General features: G+C 38.4%; 1 protein-coding gene across 1 annotated transcript in view; it reads right to left on the reverse strand.

Annotated features, from left to right (window-relative positions):
• Positions 1-336: 336 nt before the first annotated feature.
• nipa1 (NIPA magnesium transporter 1) overlaps positions 337-18,736 on the reverse strand; it is a 23,209-nt gene continuing 4,809 nt past the window's right edge. Inside the window, exons 2-5 of the mRNA XM_062975351.1 lie at positions 15,482-15,529; positions 10,974-11,064; positions 7,957-8,117; positions 337-6,695 (exon numbers count right to left, since the gene is read on the reverse strand). Coding sequence (XP_062831421.1) covers positions 6,184-6,695; positions 7,957-8,117; positions 10,974-11,064; positions 15,482-15,529 — 812 coding nt within the window. The 3' untranslated portion in view covers positions 337-6,183. The remainder of the gene's footprint in view (positions 6,696-7,956; positions 8,118-10,973; positions 11,065-15,481; positions 15,530-18,736) is intronic.

Below are 18,736 nucleotides of genomic sequence, written 5' to 3' on the forward strand. Positions count from 1 at the left end.
AGACTGCATTAAGGTGAGTAAGGGTGGTCTTGGACGAGAGTGATTTGAAGCAGCAGCAGGATCTTTCCAGTTTCATACTGCTGCATAAGGCAGCCCCTTAATTCTCCCCAATGCACCCAGTTTCTCAATTTGTTTCCTACAAACACCTTGTATGATAGACTTGGCTGAGAACTATGGACTGGTTCAAACCTTTAAGTGGTTAAGAGAGGCTGCAAATTTGAACTTTATAGATGACAAAAATGGTTTAAGTGTTAAGATAAAGACTTTTGGTGTCTCTGTATATAATTGTTCTCTCTCCGTGAATGTAGAAAAAGAAAAGAAAAAGGCAGGACAAACTTTGAGCTAAAAAGTTCTTTATTTTAAAACATTACATATTAATAAATAGGTTTGTGATCAGAAACCTTAATAAATAGCCTTGGCTAATTTACATGGCAAATACAACATGCCTATAACTATTGTTTCAAAGCAAAGCTATTGAGCATTGAACAAATCTATGTATACATAGATTTGGGAGCTAATAAAATAGTACTCTTTTTAATTTGCCTGAAGTAACTATATTGCAACATAATAGCATTTAAGCAATCAAGTCTATAACATTTCAATTTTGGCTCCCACCCAGCTTTCCCATTTTTTGTGTCCATACTTTGATTCTAATCATATTATCCATCACCATCTATCCTACCACAAAATCTGTTTCACCACTAGTTATAGGAACTATGCAAGAATTCTCTCCCCATGCGTTGATAGGAAAAAAGAGAAAATCACAACTTGCTAACATCTTTAGTTTACTTTGCCTTCATAATCAGTGTTAAAATGTGCATGTAAAGTGCTTTTAGTTTACAGTGTGGATATACAGTAGATGTGTTACAAATATTTAGTGCCACACAAGTATAAATAGGATTAGCTGTGGCTTCCTGCTATTAACATAGTCAAAATGTGTTTGCTGCTGACAATATGTGTAAGGAATACCACTAAATATAATGGGAGACAAGTTGTAAAAAAGCAATAAACAATGTATGTCATATAACAATCCAAATAGCTCTGAAGTCTTTAAAGTTCTCTTCAGATCAGAGTCCATCACACAATATATACAGTTCCAGTACAGTTTATTTAGACTTTGTTTTTAAGATTTTTTTTTTAAAAAATCTCTTAAACTAAAATATGAAGAGAAAGTTCACCTCTTCACTTTTGGAGTTAGAATCAACAATAGATCTACATTCAGAATAAATCAAGATTACTAAATTACAATCATGTTAACAAATACGAATGGCTCCCTCACTCACTCACTCTCTCACCCACCCACCACAATGCTGGAAGTTTTTGGAATATTTTGTATAGGCAGCAACTAAAAAGCCATTTTCAGGGCAATTTTATATATAATTATTATAAAGTAAGACTTAGTTATATTCAGTGAGGCTTAATCCCTTGTAAGTGTACACAGTCTGTGTGTTCAGTGTATCAGGAGTAGCTTTATAGGAGAGCACACAATCCACCGAGAACATCCGTTAAACCAATTCAATTGAAATGGAGAAAGTTATACAAGAAATAGTATATGCAATATCTCTTAGTCCGATTAAAAGTATTTCTTCCCCCAAAGTATTTCTCAGTTGATTGCGCATATAATCAACAAAATTATTCCAGTGTAAACAGTTTAGGAGATGCAGTTTAAAAATTACAAAAAATATTCTATTATATTTAGACTATAACAAAATTGTTTTAGCCTTAAAATTATTACTTTATTAAATGCAAAAAGGACTCAGTAAGAAGGAATTAGAGATGTAATCCTGCATATGTAATTCCTGTTTCCTAATTCCTTCTTGTTCAGTAAGCAAAATGTGTTATTTGCAGAACTAATGTTATTTGTATACCATTATACAGCATAAATATACTATGAAATGTTTTACAGTATGCTTCATGAATACATACTGTCAATTTAAAACATTTCAATAAGCAGAGGCTCAAACTGTGTTACGTGGCCAGGTTCCTGATGGTCAGTATGCAAGAACCATGTAATAACCTAATATAGATATGTCAAGGTTTGAGGAAGACCAAAGTCCAAGAGATAACCGCACATTTATTCTCCATGCATGGCACACCTTAGATGAAAAGAGGAAATGCAGTTTAAACACTGCAAATTTAAGACTCAAAACAGAAATAGTGATAGAAAGTGAAATTATAAAATATCAGATAACAGAAGAAGACTCTTGTGCTAGAATTAGTATAACTCCTCAGGTTCTTCAGCTAAAAAACAGAAGGAATATTATTTGTTCAACAAAGTAGCAAAAATAAATATATTTATCTATCTATTTACCATTTAAAAGGCTGAATGCGGCAAATATAAATAATGTGAAAGGCCCCAAAATTATGTTCCAACATTCTGAAATGTGGGCATGAAGTCATTCAATCCCTCTAGCAAGTATGTTTCAAAGCCAGGGCTTTAAACTGCAAATCAGGAAATATAATCCATATAACAAAGTGCCATGAGCAGAGTGCTGGTGTACTGGAGGAAAGTAACAGCACCACAAACAGTCGCAAAAGACTCAATACACACAAATATGTCAAATGAATATGGCCAGTTGGTAACACCAATGGTCATTTTATCTGACAGCCCTACAGTATTATCAAGGTTTTGCCTATGAATTCTCTTTTCAAATTAGAAGTACTATTGAGATTCTTCCTTTTCCAACTATAGTTTATATTTTATTTTTTATGTACCATATGTGGCATATATAAGCAAACCTACATATATGTCATTATCCCAGAGCATAAGCGTGTTCCATTTTTCCTATGGAGTTCATCATTAATGAGGTCAATTTGACAGGCAAAATATACTTCGAATGCTCTGTATTATTTGGAAAACTGAGTAACTTCCTCCTCCCTCCCCAATTAACCATCCCAAACCTAGAGAGTAAAATCCACATTCAGTAAAGTATAGCTGTGTATAGGATTGAATGTGCATAAGTACCAGTATGCTAAATTAGGCACTTCTTTTGGTAGAGAACAATAATGCACGTAACAAGCTATAGCCTTCTGAAAATGGCAGAATGAGACTATGAGAGAATTCTCATAGCCAAATTGTGCCTAATGACAAGGCAAAGACTAAAGTCAAAGACTAAAAAAACAAACAAAGGAACCTTTCTCTGAAAACAACAGGAGTGGAACGACTTGAAGCTTGACCTATAGTTATTTGACCAGTTTTCTCTTTTAAAAAATCCTGTCCACTTTTTTTAGCAAGGTTCCTCCAGGAATTTACTAAAAAATTCCACACTTCTCCCACAAAACGAATAATGACACTTTATCTATACTGATTAAAGGCAGCTACACGCAAACTTGGGTGCCAAGACAAGTACCACTTGTTTTAGGAAGTCCAGGATATGCAGAGAGCATTTAGACCACATGACCTAACTTCTCTGCATTTTAAAGCAGACAAAAACAGTTTCTAAATGGTGAAAGAGATTCTCCTTTTTTCTTAACTGGTCTATTTCATGTGGATGGATGGATGTGTGGAGAGCCAACTGCATTCATTTATTCTACCATGGTGAAACACATGGCCAAGATAAACTAGATAACATATAACTCGTCTATATGTTCTTAATGGAGGATGGGCAGATTGAATCTGCTACTAGATCTCTGATTTGCAGCATAGATTTCTGATTTACAGTTATTTCACAATATCAAAAAGGAATTACTTGAATTTCCCCATCTCCAATTTGCAATTATATTGCTATAATGGAGAAAAATGGAGGCAGAGAGGATTTTTCAGTTCAGAAAAATTATTTGGCTCAGATTACATTTGTATTCTGTGTGTATCCTTTGCCCTCGAATCCAGCAGCTGGATATAAAGATCCTAAAAAGAAGCAAATTTGAAGACTGCCTGCTCCTGTTTCTTAATTTTAATCCACAATGTGAAGCCTTCCTTATTCTATTTAAATCCAGATTAGAAACTGAATTCTGACTTTAGAATTTTCAGAAGATCTAAAGAGGAATAGCAGAATCTAGGTATCCATTTGCATATATTTAGAATACTGGTAATTTCTGTACAGCAGTTATCATTCACTCAAAATACAAATAACACTATGTAACACAATTTTTCTTCCTGAGTTATAAATGTCATTTTTAATTGATTCTATCATAAAAACATGGAATTTTTTTTATAAAACTGCAAAAACGTTGTTTTTGCAGGACATCCTGCAGCACATTTTGCTATAGTTTTCCAATGAATATCTTATCGAGTCTCAACCACTTCAGTATAGTTTATGGCAGCCACAAAAACAAAGTTTCTGGAGTATAACGACTACTATCAAAGTAAGTGCCACAATTAAACAGGAATAACACTTTCAAACCAGGAACAGAAATTTCTTCAAATTTTGTTACATAGTGAAATATTTTTGTCAGTAATGGCTTGAAAGGAAATCTGATTGGATTCATACCTTAACTGCTTGGTTGTGGATTTAAAATTGCACTGTTTTTTAATGTTGTGAGTCTCACTCTAGTGATAAAAGCAGAATACTATTACTACTAGTAATACTATAAAGAAATCGAATTATGATCTTGAAAACTGGTGGGAGTCTTAGGCACAGATGCATACATTTGGATCAGCAGAACTTACTTGATAAGCCTGCTCCTGTGCGTATTGTTTATATTTCTTTGGAATTGATATGCAAGTATTTTTCTGCAAAATTATTTCAAATGCACCAATAATATAATATACCTGTAAATTTAAATCAAATCTGAAATTTCATACAGGAATACAAATCCTGAATTTCTGATTCAGGTATATCAAATTAACCTTAATCTGTCTATTTTTTACAGTGACAGAATTGTCTACCTCAGTATATAGAGAACAGAGTCAAATGTCTTTTATCTGCTCTCTGAACAGAGTAACAATAGCTGTCAGACTTTGCTGCTTTAGGGGTAGCTAAAGAGCCACTGAGACAGCTTGGCTCAGCTTCCCTTGAAATTTTTCTCCACACTTAGGCATTCACTTTATCACAAATCTACTGTTTTTAAAAAGTGCTGCAAATAATTTACTGAATTGTGTTAAGGGAACCAGGAACAGTAAAATTGACAGTAAAAGAACACCTTTCAGAATAAATACACGTTGGAGCATGCATAGATGTTATCATAGAGTCACCTCAAATATTCAGTTTCTAAAATCTCTAGACCACCTGGCTATTCTATATTTATGAGCAGAAGGACAGTACGATGTTAACAGAGTGTGAACTGCCCCTTGGAAGTTATCTTTTTAGAATACAAAAGGCACTGAAGAAGTTTCCAAGTGTTTACAAATGGTCTACCAAAAAAGCGTAGAAAAGTGGTTACAATCCAACACAAGCCTCACATCAATTTCTGGTGATTCTTTCAAGCTCCTGGATCAATGTAGTGTGTTAATGCACTTCAAATGCTGATTGTGAGGGAAAAAAGCCTATCTGTAAACTGAAAGCTGCATTTACTAAGGACTGTGAGCAAGTTTCAGCTAATAAAAGAAAATATACAATTGACAGATCAATTATCTCTGTGATTTGGCTTCAATTATGAATTCATCATAATTCGGACTCATCAGGATGAATTCATCAGAATTTGGACTCAACAGCAGTCCAAATTGCAGGGGGAGGCATGGAGGAAGAAAATATATCACTGTACAGTTTCTAAGACAATGATATTAGAATCACCAAATAAACCTGTAAAAACTATTATATAACAGAGATACTGAGAACAAAAAAAAATCTAACATATTTTTGAAGTGTATCTACATTTCATCCCCAAAGGACGATGTTATCACTCATAGCAGCTGTGCAACCGAGCAAAGGAGATGCCAGTTCACTTTATTCATATCTCTAGAAAGGTAGTTCCTGCATGTTTACATGCCAGACTGCTTCAACCTTTCACTGTATAAACCACCTTCTAGGGAAAGAAGCACATTAGTTTTCTATGCTAATGATGTTCTTACCCATCTGCTGTGAGGATTATAAGATTATTCATTTCATATCATTAGATAGTTAAGCATGACAATAGTAGTCCTAGAAAAACTGAATAGAGAACACATAATTCATTTCAGATTCCAGTGAGGAATGAAAGACTTTGTTGTTCTCTGAGCTTAAAAAGTAAAGGGCCTATCATTCCTGTGAGCTAGAAATTGAAGGCTTTTGGATCAGCCAGTCCCTTCCAATAAATATCATGATCTTAATCAGTCTTCATATTAGGCTTATTCAAATCCCCAATACTGAAACTGAACTCCTTGAAGACTTGTATAAGAACAATTCCAATAGATACAGTGATGAATCCACAAGCCATCCCTAAGAAATCAACCAGTCCAACATTACTCCACTCTCTGAACAGAATGGCAGAGGCCAGCAAGACCAGAGTGGTGAAGACGACGTAGTAGATGGCACCAAACACAGAGGAGTCAAAACACTCCAGGGCTTTGTTGATGTACCTGAACTGAATTATTATGCTACACCCTAATACGGCTAGCAAAACCAAACAAAGGTACAGTGCTCTTTGACTTGATGGATTGTTGTGAAATATATCTTGAGCAGCCAAGCCAATGCCTTTTGTGCTGGGCACTGTAAAGCTTCCCAGCAACGAGCAAATGCTGATGTAAACCATAATGTTGGTTGGTCCGTGAGCTGGTGCAATCCAGAAGATAAGCAGCAGAAGCATGAGGAGAACAATGCAGAGGTAACCCACAAACACTGAAAAAACAAGGAAGAAATAACAGAGGGTAAATACCTATGTAAAACATTTCACTGATATTTTGTATACAAAACTCCCTGATCAACAGAAACCAATAAACATGGTTTCACTTATTCCCCTAGGGGCCACTATAGAAGCTACACCCTCTTCTCAGTTCCTCTCTAATTTATCCCATCGAAAATAATAAGAGATCGCTATTACCCTTGATGTAATATAGCCACGAAAAGTCCAGAATATGGATATAATAGTGTTTGCTATTATCCAGGATTTAATTAGTCAGATGAAGATTGTGGATATAGGGACTGTACTATATATGCAAAATTTTACACAGTTTTTGTAAACACCATTCATTCTTAATGGGTTGCACTCGGAAGATCTTGCACGAATATTTCAGAAGACCATGTCTGGGATGTGTATTCATGTTCTTCCTCCTCCTCTTGAATGCTATGCTTGCTGTCTCACTTTTTTTTTGAAGCAAGCCCGATTGTCATGGGATGGAACCCATGGTTCTCTTTTGCAATCCTCCAGTAGGATCCAACAGTCCAAGTACCATTAAAGCCTGTTCCAGCTGACAAAGAAACATGCAGAGCCAGTTTTTTGGAATGTGCATATATGTATCAAAAAGTGGACCAAACCAGGGTAGGATACCATGCAGTAGAGATGGGAGTAGCCCTTGTGTGGGTTCAGCCATGAAGGGAAAGAAGCAGGAAGGAACTCATCTTTTTTTTTCCACATTATACTATTGCTTGGCAGTAAACACAAAGCCTGATCAGACCAACATTGCCTTCCCTGCTTTCCTTTAATGTGGGATTTGTGTATTGATAGTGTTTAAATGAAATTTGTGTCTTGCCTGTATTGCATACTGATTGCATCATCCAGAGTGTACTATAGTCTGGAAAGAGTTAATTACTAAGAAGCTGTGATGTCCTTGATGTGTGGCTGGAACTGGGGAGTGTCCAGACACAAGTGTGTGTTCATTGCTGATTGCATCAGTTCTGTTCTGAGTCGAGTGCTGTCTGCTGAGAGTCAAGTCTTGTGTCCATTGTCTACAAGTCTGTTTGTCTTGATTATTACTGCATATAGTAAAACTTTGTATATAGTTTTACTAATGTCTCTGGGTGTCTCTTCGTTCTGCGTTCCACTGACTCCATCCAACTACTGCTGCACTGCAAATTACTCTGACATCCATAACTGACCTAGCAATATCAGGACTCAACTCACTTAACAATGTTATTATTAAAACTTCTTTTAAAAAGTTACCTGGGTTTGTGAGTTTCTCTTCCAGTTCAGCCTGAGTGGTGACACTTTCAGACTTCGGAGAATGAATGATGAGGACCACAGAACCTGCGCAGCTCAGCAAGCAGCCCAATTTGCCAAGAATGTTGAGTTTTTCTTTCAGTAAGTAGGAAGCTAAAATAGACCTTCCAAAAAAGGGGCCACATGGAAAGTTTTAGTTTCAGTGCTTCTAGTTGAATTCTAATAAACGACTCATTGCCATCCTTTTCTTTTTCTCTATAAGCAATTGATAACTTGTTTTGAATTAATTCACTTGGTTCCTAATTTGGATTTAAAGGATATGCTTAATATTTCGGGCCCTTCCAGTCAGGCCTTTAATGCGAGACCTGTCTCAGTTTTACCAGAGGTGTCCAAATGATGCCTTCAAAAAAAGCAAATTACTGTGGAGTAAACCAGGGTTTCCCAGTTTATTCCACATTAATAAAATACCTCATCAGATTTGGACCTTAATGAAAGATTCGGGTCTGATGAGATATTTGGCTTGTGGGTTTTGACTTCCGGTATCGCGTTCCGCAATACTGGGAGTCAATCTCCACAGCCATCTCGCGTTTTTGGGCTTCTGGAGACCAAAGGTGTGAGACGGCACCCACCCCCTCCTCTCCAGTCCCCCATTTGGGTCCCCAAAACTTACCAGAGAAGCTTGCCAGCAGCACAGTCCTCTCCCTACAGTCCCCCTGATGCGAGAAAATTGTGGATTTTCCTGCTCCCCCCTCTCCCCTCCTGATGCGTCATTTTCTTATGTCAGGAGGACTGTAGGAAGAAGCCTGCACTGCTGGCTAGCCTCTGCGATAAGTTTTGGGGCCCAAATGGTGGGCTTCGGGTTGGCTTCATGCCATCCTGATTTGACTCAGGGTGGCATGTAGCCATCCCCCAGGGAAAGCCTTGTGTTTGGGTTGGGGACTAAAACCCGTGCAGAGGCAGGCTATTTTAACCTGTTTCCATGTGGGTTTTAGCTATGTCTGGAAACGCCCTTCAGTTTCACTGGTGTCAAATTCAAAATGAGAATGGGGCACTTTCTTCTAAGGTGGATTAAAAAATGCATCTAAAAACATTAGTTTCACTTTGTGAACCAAAAGTTGAGTTCAAATTTAATAAGCATGCAGTATATATATTCCTAAAATAAATCCAGTAATGCGTATTAAATATATCAAAGTGTGACATGACAACTTTTTACAAGCAATGGTAGACGCTGAAGGCATTATATCCTGTTGTTTTTGAAAGTGAGTGGGGTGATAATTGCATTCAGTTCTAAAAAAATGGTGTTAATGAAGCAACTGGGTAATAATACATAGATTACACAGGTCTGTGATGAAAGAACATTTTTCAATATTATAGCTGGTTTTAGAGTACTTTTAGATGTTGAATTAGAAAAAGATAATAAGAATGTCATACCACACACAGCTCTTTAACAAAATTTATATAGTAGGATCTCATTATCCACTGGGGTTTGGTTCCAGGATCACCAACACTCCAGGCACCAAAATCCATAGAATAATAATAATAATAATAATAATAATAATAATAATAATAATAATAATACTTTATTGTTAACCTGCCCTCTCTCCCCAAGGGGACTTAGGGCGGTTTCCAAAGTTAAAAGAAAATAGCAATATACTTTATATACAATGGCACAGTAGAATGGTGTCCGTTTTATAAAATAGCAAATAGCTCAAACAAGTGGCAGAGAGAGCCTAAGGATCTGTGAAATGGCAGAAGGCCACAGCAAAGTTTGCCTACATGTTCAATGTAGTGCTTGGCTCACAACAAAATCAAGGATTCTTTTGAGAATTAAAAAAAAACTGAGCCATGGTTGCCTGAATCCATGGATGAAGAGCCCATAAAGGTAAAGGTAAAGGTTTTCCCCTGACATTAAGTCTAATTGTGTCCGACTTTGGGGGTTGGTGCTCATCTCCATTTCTAAGCCAAAGAGCTGGCATTGTCTGTAGACACCTCTAAGGTCATGTGGCCAGCATGACTGTAGTGGTACCTATTGATCTACTCATATCTGCTACATTGGCAGAAGCTGGGGCTAACAGTAGGAACTCACCCCGCTCCCCAGATTCTAACCGCTGACCTTTCGGTCGGCAAGTTCAGCAACTCAGTGGTTTAATTCGCTGCACCACCGGGGGCTCCATTGTATCTATATATACTCCTTTTCTCACCCTTGGGGGGACTCAAAGCGGTTCACAACATAATCCATGGCAAAATTCAATGCTTCACAAATATAAAAGTCACAAAACAAATTAACCACATATAACAACAGATTAAAACCATTAAACTATAAAACTATAAACAACAATCACAAACACAACATAAAATATTGAAGTTTTGCATAGTAGTCCAATGCTCATTACACCACACTGGCTTTCTGACACATTATATAAGGAAGTAAATGAATTTTCAGCCATGGATACAATTCCTACAGCTAGCTAGCTAACTTTCTTTCTTTCTGATAATAAAAAGAGGTCATCAACTATTTTTAAAGACTCTGGCATCATGGTGGTACTTCCCTACTCCTTGCTTTACCCCCTCTCTGTAAAAGGAAATATAGTACCTTCCGGGTGAGAAGGGCGGGATAGAAATATTTGAAATAAATAAATAATAAGACTAAAAGGAAAAGATATGAGCAATACACCATGTGGAAAAAATTGGTCAAAAAAGAGAATCAGAAGAGGTTCATATATAGAAACAAAACAAAACCATATAGAGCATATGTTAATAACAGGATCATTTGATGTAATAAGAATAAGTGACACATTGGCATGTTACCGTTAAACCAGACAACCTTGAACCTTGGGTCCTCCAGGTGTTTTGGACTTAAACTCCAATAATTCCTAACAGCCGGTAGGCTGTTAGGAATGGTGGAGTTGGAGTCCCAAACACCTGGGGGGCTCAAGCTTGCCCATGCCTGCGTTAAACTACTTACTTCAGAGAAATTCGTATCTGTATTAACTTAAGAAATGAACTAATCAAGTCCTTACCCAAAAGGAACCCCAAGAGCTCCAAGAGGCGTCACCAGGACAGTCGGGACTGCAGTGTAGGCTAAGAAATTTCCAATCTGACCAAGTGCCACTGCACGGGGAAAGTACATAAACATACATTAGCAGAAAAGAAGGGCTTATTTCCAAAGAATGAACAAACATGATTACAGTTGAATGTATTGTGGAAATAATAATAAAATGTGAACAAACAGCCTTTTTACTATATGTGGTGGACTTGTGAAAATGCTAAGAAGTATTTTGTCCAAATACATGCTTTGATACAGAGAACTTTAAAGATTAATATTAAATTAATATAACAACAGCTGCAAGGTCAGTGGATCACTGTTTTATTAAGGAAGAAGAGTTATTAAAATTGAATGATTTTGCAGAAATAGATAAATGTGTCTATTTTAATTAAAGAAAACAACGAATAATACTTTTGCAAGATTGGAAACTCCTGACTGACTTTTTGAGGAAAAAATGTGGTGATCAGAGCACAGTTGGTTTGGAAAATGAGTTAAATAAGAAGCTGAACTGTAATTTCCAAGTGAAACAGAGAGAAGAGGGATTGTAGGGTTTACAATACAGAAAAGGTAGTTGGGTAGTAATCCTTTTCTCTCTTATTCTTTGTTTTTTTTTATTTAGATACCTTAGTTTGCTAGTAGGTTACATGTTACTTGGGTTGCTGTGAGCTTTCTGGGCTGTATGGCCATGTTACAGAAGCATTCTCTCCTGATGTTTCGCCCACATCTGTGGCAGGCATCCTCAGAGGTTGTGAGGTCTTTTGGAAACTAGGCAAGTGGTGTTTATATATCTGTGGAATGTCCCGGGTGGGAGAAATAACCCGTCTGTTAGAGGTAAGTGTGAATGTTGCAATTGGCCTGCTTGATTAGCGTTAAATAGCCTTGCAGCTTCAAAGTTTGGCTGATTCCTGAAGCTGCAAGGCTATTTAATGCTAATCAAGCTGGCTAATTAAAACATTTACACTTGCTACAAGAATGGTATCAATAGAAATAAACAGAAATAAACAAAAACACAATTTTCAGTGCTCACTCCCGTATTAAGGTTATTCTAGAGTATTGAATATCTGTGCCTTATTAATATTCACACTTGCCTCCAACAGACAAGAGTTCTTTCTCCCACCCTAGACATTCCAGAGATATATATACACTCCACTTGCCTAGTTTCCAATTTACCTCACAACTTCTGAGGATGTCTGCCATAGGTGTGGGCGAAATGTCAGGAGAGAATGCTTCTGGAACATGGCCATACAGCCCAGAAAACTCACAGCAACCCAGTGATTCTAGCCATGAAAGCCTTCGACAATGCATGTTAATTGTTTTTCCATTTCATGTTGTATCCATTTTGGAGTCTGTGTATTGTCCTTGTAGTTTTCTTTTTCTGTATGTTTTATTCCATTTTTATTCTATGTAAATTTTAATCAATAAAGATGTTTTTTTTAAGAGAGTCTTTCCTGCCACATTTATGGCCAGCCTTATCTTGTATCCTTTTCTCTTTCTTTCATTCCAAATCCTCCTCCCAATCCTAGAATACTCAAACTTTGTACATGTCATGAACATTTCCACAGGTCTATTGAATCCTGAGTAACCAACAACCCAATTAAGGACTAACAAGAATGGAACTGAATGCAGGTATAACCTTGCAATGAGGCATGATGTGGTGGCAGCCTCAGGCAGTGGATTTTCAGCATCATTAGAGATTATGGGGTTTGTTTGTATCCTACCCTGCCCCTCTGCAAATCTAATTAAAAGTGCTGAAAATGGACTGTCTGACAAGACAATGGAAGAATGGGGTACATGCTTTTTAGGCGGGTTCCTGTGTAGAAATAGTGTTTTTCCCTAAGTCGCATATGGACCAATTAGGATCTTTAGCCTTCAGAAGCCTCTATTTAGAAAAAAAAAATGTGTTTAACAATACAGGTTTACTGAATCTCTCCTGGGCAAGAGGCAATTAAACCCAGGTTCCTATCCATTTTGAATGCAACATCAATATAAAATGTTTTCCTGGGTACCACTGATTGTTTTACTAAATTTTCTAGACTTATGTATAAGTGAGTAAATCAAAACTGAGAGAGAATATGCTGTGTTTTTTTTCTGAACAAATTAGAGGGCTTCTTGATTGTCCTCTGAGTTCAAGGTATATTTGGATCTTTTAGCATGTGAAAACTGCAATAGCAAACCCCTTCCTAAAAATAGCAGTCACAAATCCAAACCCTCTAATCAAAATTTTGCTGTTGAGTCTGAAAAGTATTTCAGTATGGGGAAAGCACTGAACTGGAATAACTGGTTCATTCAACCTTACCATTACCAGCAACTAATCACAATATTTTACAAAGATATATTTATGTTGCTTATGTGATGTATTAGGAGCCCTGGTGGCGAAGTGTGTTAAAGCACTGAGCTGCTGAACTTGCAGGCCGAAAGCTCCCAGGTTCAAACCCTGGGAGCGGCGGGAGCGGCGCTGTTAGCTCCAGCTTCTGCCAACGTAGCAGTTCAAAAACATGCCAATGTGAGTAGATCAATAGGTACTGCTCCAGCGGGAAGGTAACGGCGCTCCATGCAGTCATGCCGGCCACATGACATTGGAGGTGTCTACGAACAACGCTGGCTCTTCGGCTTAGAAATGGAGATGAGCACCAACCCCCAGAGTCAGACATGACTGGACTTAACGTCAGGGGAAACCTTTACCTATGTGATGTATTTAGGTTTAAAATGGGTATTAGATCCCATACCAATATTTTAGGGTTGGCTCATGCACATTTTGATGTTTCCCATCCCTTTCTTCACAGTCTTTCATGCAAAGACTGAAAAGTGTTTATGTGAACAATCCCTCAAAGCCAAGTGAGTGGCGCAACTGTGCCAGAGCCTATTTTGTAGGCTCTGGCACAGTCCTCTGCACACAAGTAGTCTACCCCACTCTGGATTAGCATTGCTATATGTGGCCTGTGTAGATGGGTACTTGATATGAACCAACTTCTCATGGTTTTGTTATTCCTACTTTTGAACTTCTCTGGCCAGTACTGTGTTTGAGTGTGAAAGGACTGCCATAAACTAAGTTAAGAAGAACTTTAATCAGCTGAGTATGTTGTGTGTCCAAATCATAAGTGTCCTCTTTGCAGGCATTCACTTTTCATTGTTTGAAAAAATATCTTTTGTCAAATCCCTGCAAATGCAACTGACAAACAAGAAACGGTTAAATAGAATTTAAGAACTGCCAGCACATTTTTCAGGTCTGATCTGGATCACTTTCAACTTCCACAGGCTGCTTTTTGAAACCTACAATAATATACTTCACACAGTACTGCAGTACCATATCTTGGGTTTGTGATCTCTAAAAATGCCCATTTGTTCCCTAAGGCACAGAAGAAAAACTTATCACTTTTGAACAATTGTTTTGTGTTCTTTTAAGCAAAGCACAATCATTTCATAATGTTGAAAGGCGTCCTTTCTTTAAAATCTAAGAAAGCCAATAAATTCTAAATCTGTACAGTACTTTCAGTTCATACGGCAAACACCAGAAACCTTTAAGAATAAAGGTATTTTACATTTTTGATTACCTGAAACAGCTCTAATCAATGCGCCTCATCACAAAAAATATAAAATAAAATAATCAAAGTGGCCATTCATAATACTTGTTATCTAATACCTTCAAACCTGGAACAACCTGTACAAGTTAGTAACAGAATAGGATGACAAAAATAAAAAAGAGGAAGAAATAACTGGGTCACTGCTTTGCAAGACAAAATCCCGCATTCAGTGTGAACCTGGACACATGTGTCCCCCTTGATGGATTGTCACCTTGACGTGGTGAGGGGGCTTGCGTGTTCCAATGAACCTGCGGGCACAACCACTGGAGTCATGCACTCCAGGAGTGGCCACAGGGGAGGATCCAGACCAAGAACAATCCAAAGACCTCAACGGCGGAGCAGGCGGAGGATAACATGGTACATGTTACAACGGCTGTGAAGGCGGAAGAAGGCTGCAACAGACTGAGAAGCCACTCTCGTTGTGTTAATCACACCACTGCTGGGACCTCAATCTGTGAAGACTGTTGACCGGCCGTGCACCGACCTCCACACATTAAAAAAATCATGCACAGGCATCTTCCAAGAAATGGAGGACCATCATCCTCGAACTACGAGGGATCGCCTAAGAAGAAGGACACATGTGTGCATACATTTTTCTCCCAGGCTCTACAAAAGATTTGATTGAAGTCCTGCAACACCAGTAAGTCACAAGATACGCTTCCAGGTATAAACTGTGCATTAGTGAAATCCCCAGACTGAGAACATATACCGTAGGAGCCTTTCCAAACCTGAAGCTCACCAGATTTATGGGATTGTCCCCAATGATGGCAGGGAGTTGTAGCCCAATACACACTGTTGTGGCTGGGTTGAGGATTGAAAATGTAAGGATGTGGAGGCCTATCTCTTTCTCTTCTCAAATATTATTAGGATTTACTGCTTAGTTACTTTAAGGTATACTTACTTGCAATAGTGCCTGACCACCAGACTATGTCAGTTAAGTATGAAGTTCCTAGAAAAATCAAGAAACAGAAAAGAAAATATTAACAATATCTGGATAAAAAAAACAATGTATGTCAAGATACACATACTTTTCATAAATCACAAAATGTTGTGGCCCCTCTCATAGATTCCAGGTTGTGCAAAACCTAACAGTGGTAATATCTCTACAATACTATCATAGGGACTGTTTAGCCTGATTAACTTGCCGTGGCTACTATTCAAGATGATAAGTATGATTCCAACTCATTTGGCTCTCCATCCTTAACAATGCAGAAAATGATACTGCACATGTGGTAAGTTTTATCCCCCTAGACTAGTGCTTCTCAACCTGTGAGTCCCCAGATGTTTTGGCCAGAAATCCTTCCAGAAATCCTAACAGCTGATAAACTGGCTGGGATTTCTGGGAGTTGTAGGCCAAAACACCCGAGGACTCACAGGTTGGGAACCACTGCTCTAGACTCTAGAGAAAAAAAAATCCCGTATCTAATACCATTCCCAATCTGACAAGCATATGGATATTTGCCCTAAATTGTTTGCGTATTATTTAACACAAGTTATTTCAGAACATTTTGCTAGACATACCAATATACTCGTGAGAATACTCTTTGGCATCAACATTGAACATTATTACCCATTATTTTTAAAAGGCAGTAGGACAAAAGGGTATTTTTGCCCTGTAAACAATGAGTGTTGCCTCAGATGAAAAATATTAACAATTCTTCCAGTTTTTAAAAGTTTTAAAAAGATTTTGTAACCTCTGATGTTCTGTGAATATTATTAAAAGTGAAGACATAATTTTGAACAGCAGTTGACCTGCTGCATCTGTCAGCATTTGAAGAATATGGAAAGCTATCTTAGCATGATTATATTAATACTTCTCAAAACAACTTCCAAATAAAAGCTGGAAATAGCACATTATGCACATATAACAGTTGTACTTTTTCTAAAAAGACAGGAGCTATCTGCCACTGGCTTTCTAGAAAGCCAAATCTGTCATTTGATTCTCATTCAGAGTTCACTTACAAAACAGCCAACTCAAAGCTGGACACAATCAGACGATTGTGGAAAATGCAAAGTAGACAAGCTGGATAGTTAGTTGATACTGTCAGCTGGTAGCGATGCCATTTCACATAATGTGTTGTGTATTCAGGACAGTCTCTGCTCTCACAGCACATAGGATAGGAATCATGTAGCCTTCCAGAGGCAGTTGAACGGCAACTCACAACTCATTGCACCCTTGAAAGCAAATTCCCTTCTACATCTGAATGTGCATCCCAAAGCACGTCCCAGTTAATGTATGCAGACAGGACAATCTCTGCATTTAGATACGCACCCAATGTATGTTTGTGCTTGCTCAGACACGTATAAATTCAAGAGAAGTAATGATGCCCTTCTATTCTGCTCTGATCAGACATCACCTGGAAAACTGTGTCAAATTCTGGGCACCACAATTTAGAAGAGATATTGACATGCTGGAAGGTGTTCAGAGGAGGACAACTAAAACGATCAAAGGTTTGGAGACCATGCCTTATGAAGGGCGCCTTAAAGAGCTGGGTATGTTTAGCCTGCAGAAGAGAAGGTTGAGAGGAGACATGATAGCCATGTATAAATAGGTGAAATGATGTCATAAGGAAGAGGGAGCAGGCTTGTTTTCTGCTGCCCTGGAGACTAGAACTCGGAGTTCAAATGGCTTCAAATTACAGGAAAGGAAATTCAACCTGAACCTGAACATTGGGAAGAACTTCCTGATGGTAGGAGTTGAACTTTCTGCCTCGGAATGGGGTGGAAGCTTCTTCCTTTGAGGCTTTTTGACAGAGGCTGGATGGCCATCTGTCAGGGTGCTTTGATTGTGCTTTTCTTGCGTGGCAAGGAGTTGGACTGGATGGCCCATGTGGTCTCTTCCAACTCTATTATTTTATGAAAAGGCTGATTTAGTATGATTTAGTCATACTAAGACATTTACGGCTGCACTGTTTCTGGTTAATATGTGTGTCAAGTCACCTTTTGACTGATGGCAACTCTATGAATTTCACAAGGTTTTCTCAGGCAAGCTTTTGTTATTTTCTTTCTCTGAAATATAGCCTATAGCACCTGGTATTTGTTGGTTGTCTCCAATCCAAGTACTAACTAGGACTGACCCTGCTTAGCTTCCAAGATCAGACAGCATCTGCCATCTTTTTTGGACTATCAAATAAGGAAAGTAGCATATCTGTTGATGAAAACTCTCTTTCAGTTACCTAAGGATGCATGTACACCAGGCATGGCTAAACTAAGGCCTGGGGGCTGGAAGCCGCCCCCTGGGCACTTACCTCAGGCCCTCCTCATTTTCCCTGCCCTCTTGGCATAAAGCCGCCATGGCCCACCACTTCCTTATGCAGAAAGGATGGGGGAGGAAGGCACGCAGCAGTTGAGTGCCCTCCGGGGTGCTCTCGGACGTTGCCTGCCTCACTCTCCTCCCGGCATAATGCCGAGAGGACAGTCCGAATATTGAGGGAGGAGTATTGGGGAGGAGGATTGGGGCAGTCACAGACATGTCTCGTTTTCCTCCCAGAATAAGGATGGGGTGAGCAGTCCCGTCCTTATGCCAGGAGGACAACCTGAGAATGGCCCACCCCCTCCTGGCCCTGGGTCCATCCCACCCAGCGTTTGCCTGGCTACTCTCTTTCCTGGCTCCCCCAGCCAGGCTAAAAGTTTGCCGTGCCTGATCTACACCGTAGAATTAATACAGCTTGATTCTTCTTTAACTACCATGGCTCTGCGCTATGGAATCCTGGGTTTTGTAGTTTAGTGAGGCATCAGCACTCTTTGGTAGGGAAGGCTATAGGCCTTGTAAAATGACAACTTCTATGAACCCCATAGCACGGAGCCATGACAGTTAAAGTGGTGCTAAAACTGCATTAATTCTATATTGCAGACACACTTCAAATCAGTGAAGGAGAACCCATCAACTTTAATACTTTTGAAATTCTCTCTGAACACTCCAGTTTGAATAATGAATTTGCTGTTTGAGGTCTAATCACTCAACAAAGGAGATTTTTGGCACCTTTCAACCAGTGATAAGGATCTTAGCTGCACAAACATAAAAACATAGCAATGCTTTTTTAAGTGGACATATTACACAAGACACGTAAAGGGTGTGAATGTGCCTAATTCAAACTGAGAGCTGTCAAGAATAATAATTATTATGTTTTTCTGCTTTGCCCATCAGTTATTTTTC

This window comes from Anolis carolinensis, chromosome 3, assembly GCF_035594765.1.
Source record: "Anolis carolinensis isolate JA03-04 chromosome 3, rAnoCar3.1.pri, whole genome shotgun sequence".
In the NCBI taxonomy this organism is placed as follows: Eukaryota; Metazoa; Chordata; class Lepidosauria; order Squamata; family Dactyloidae; genus Anolis; species Anolis carolinensis.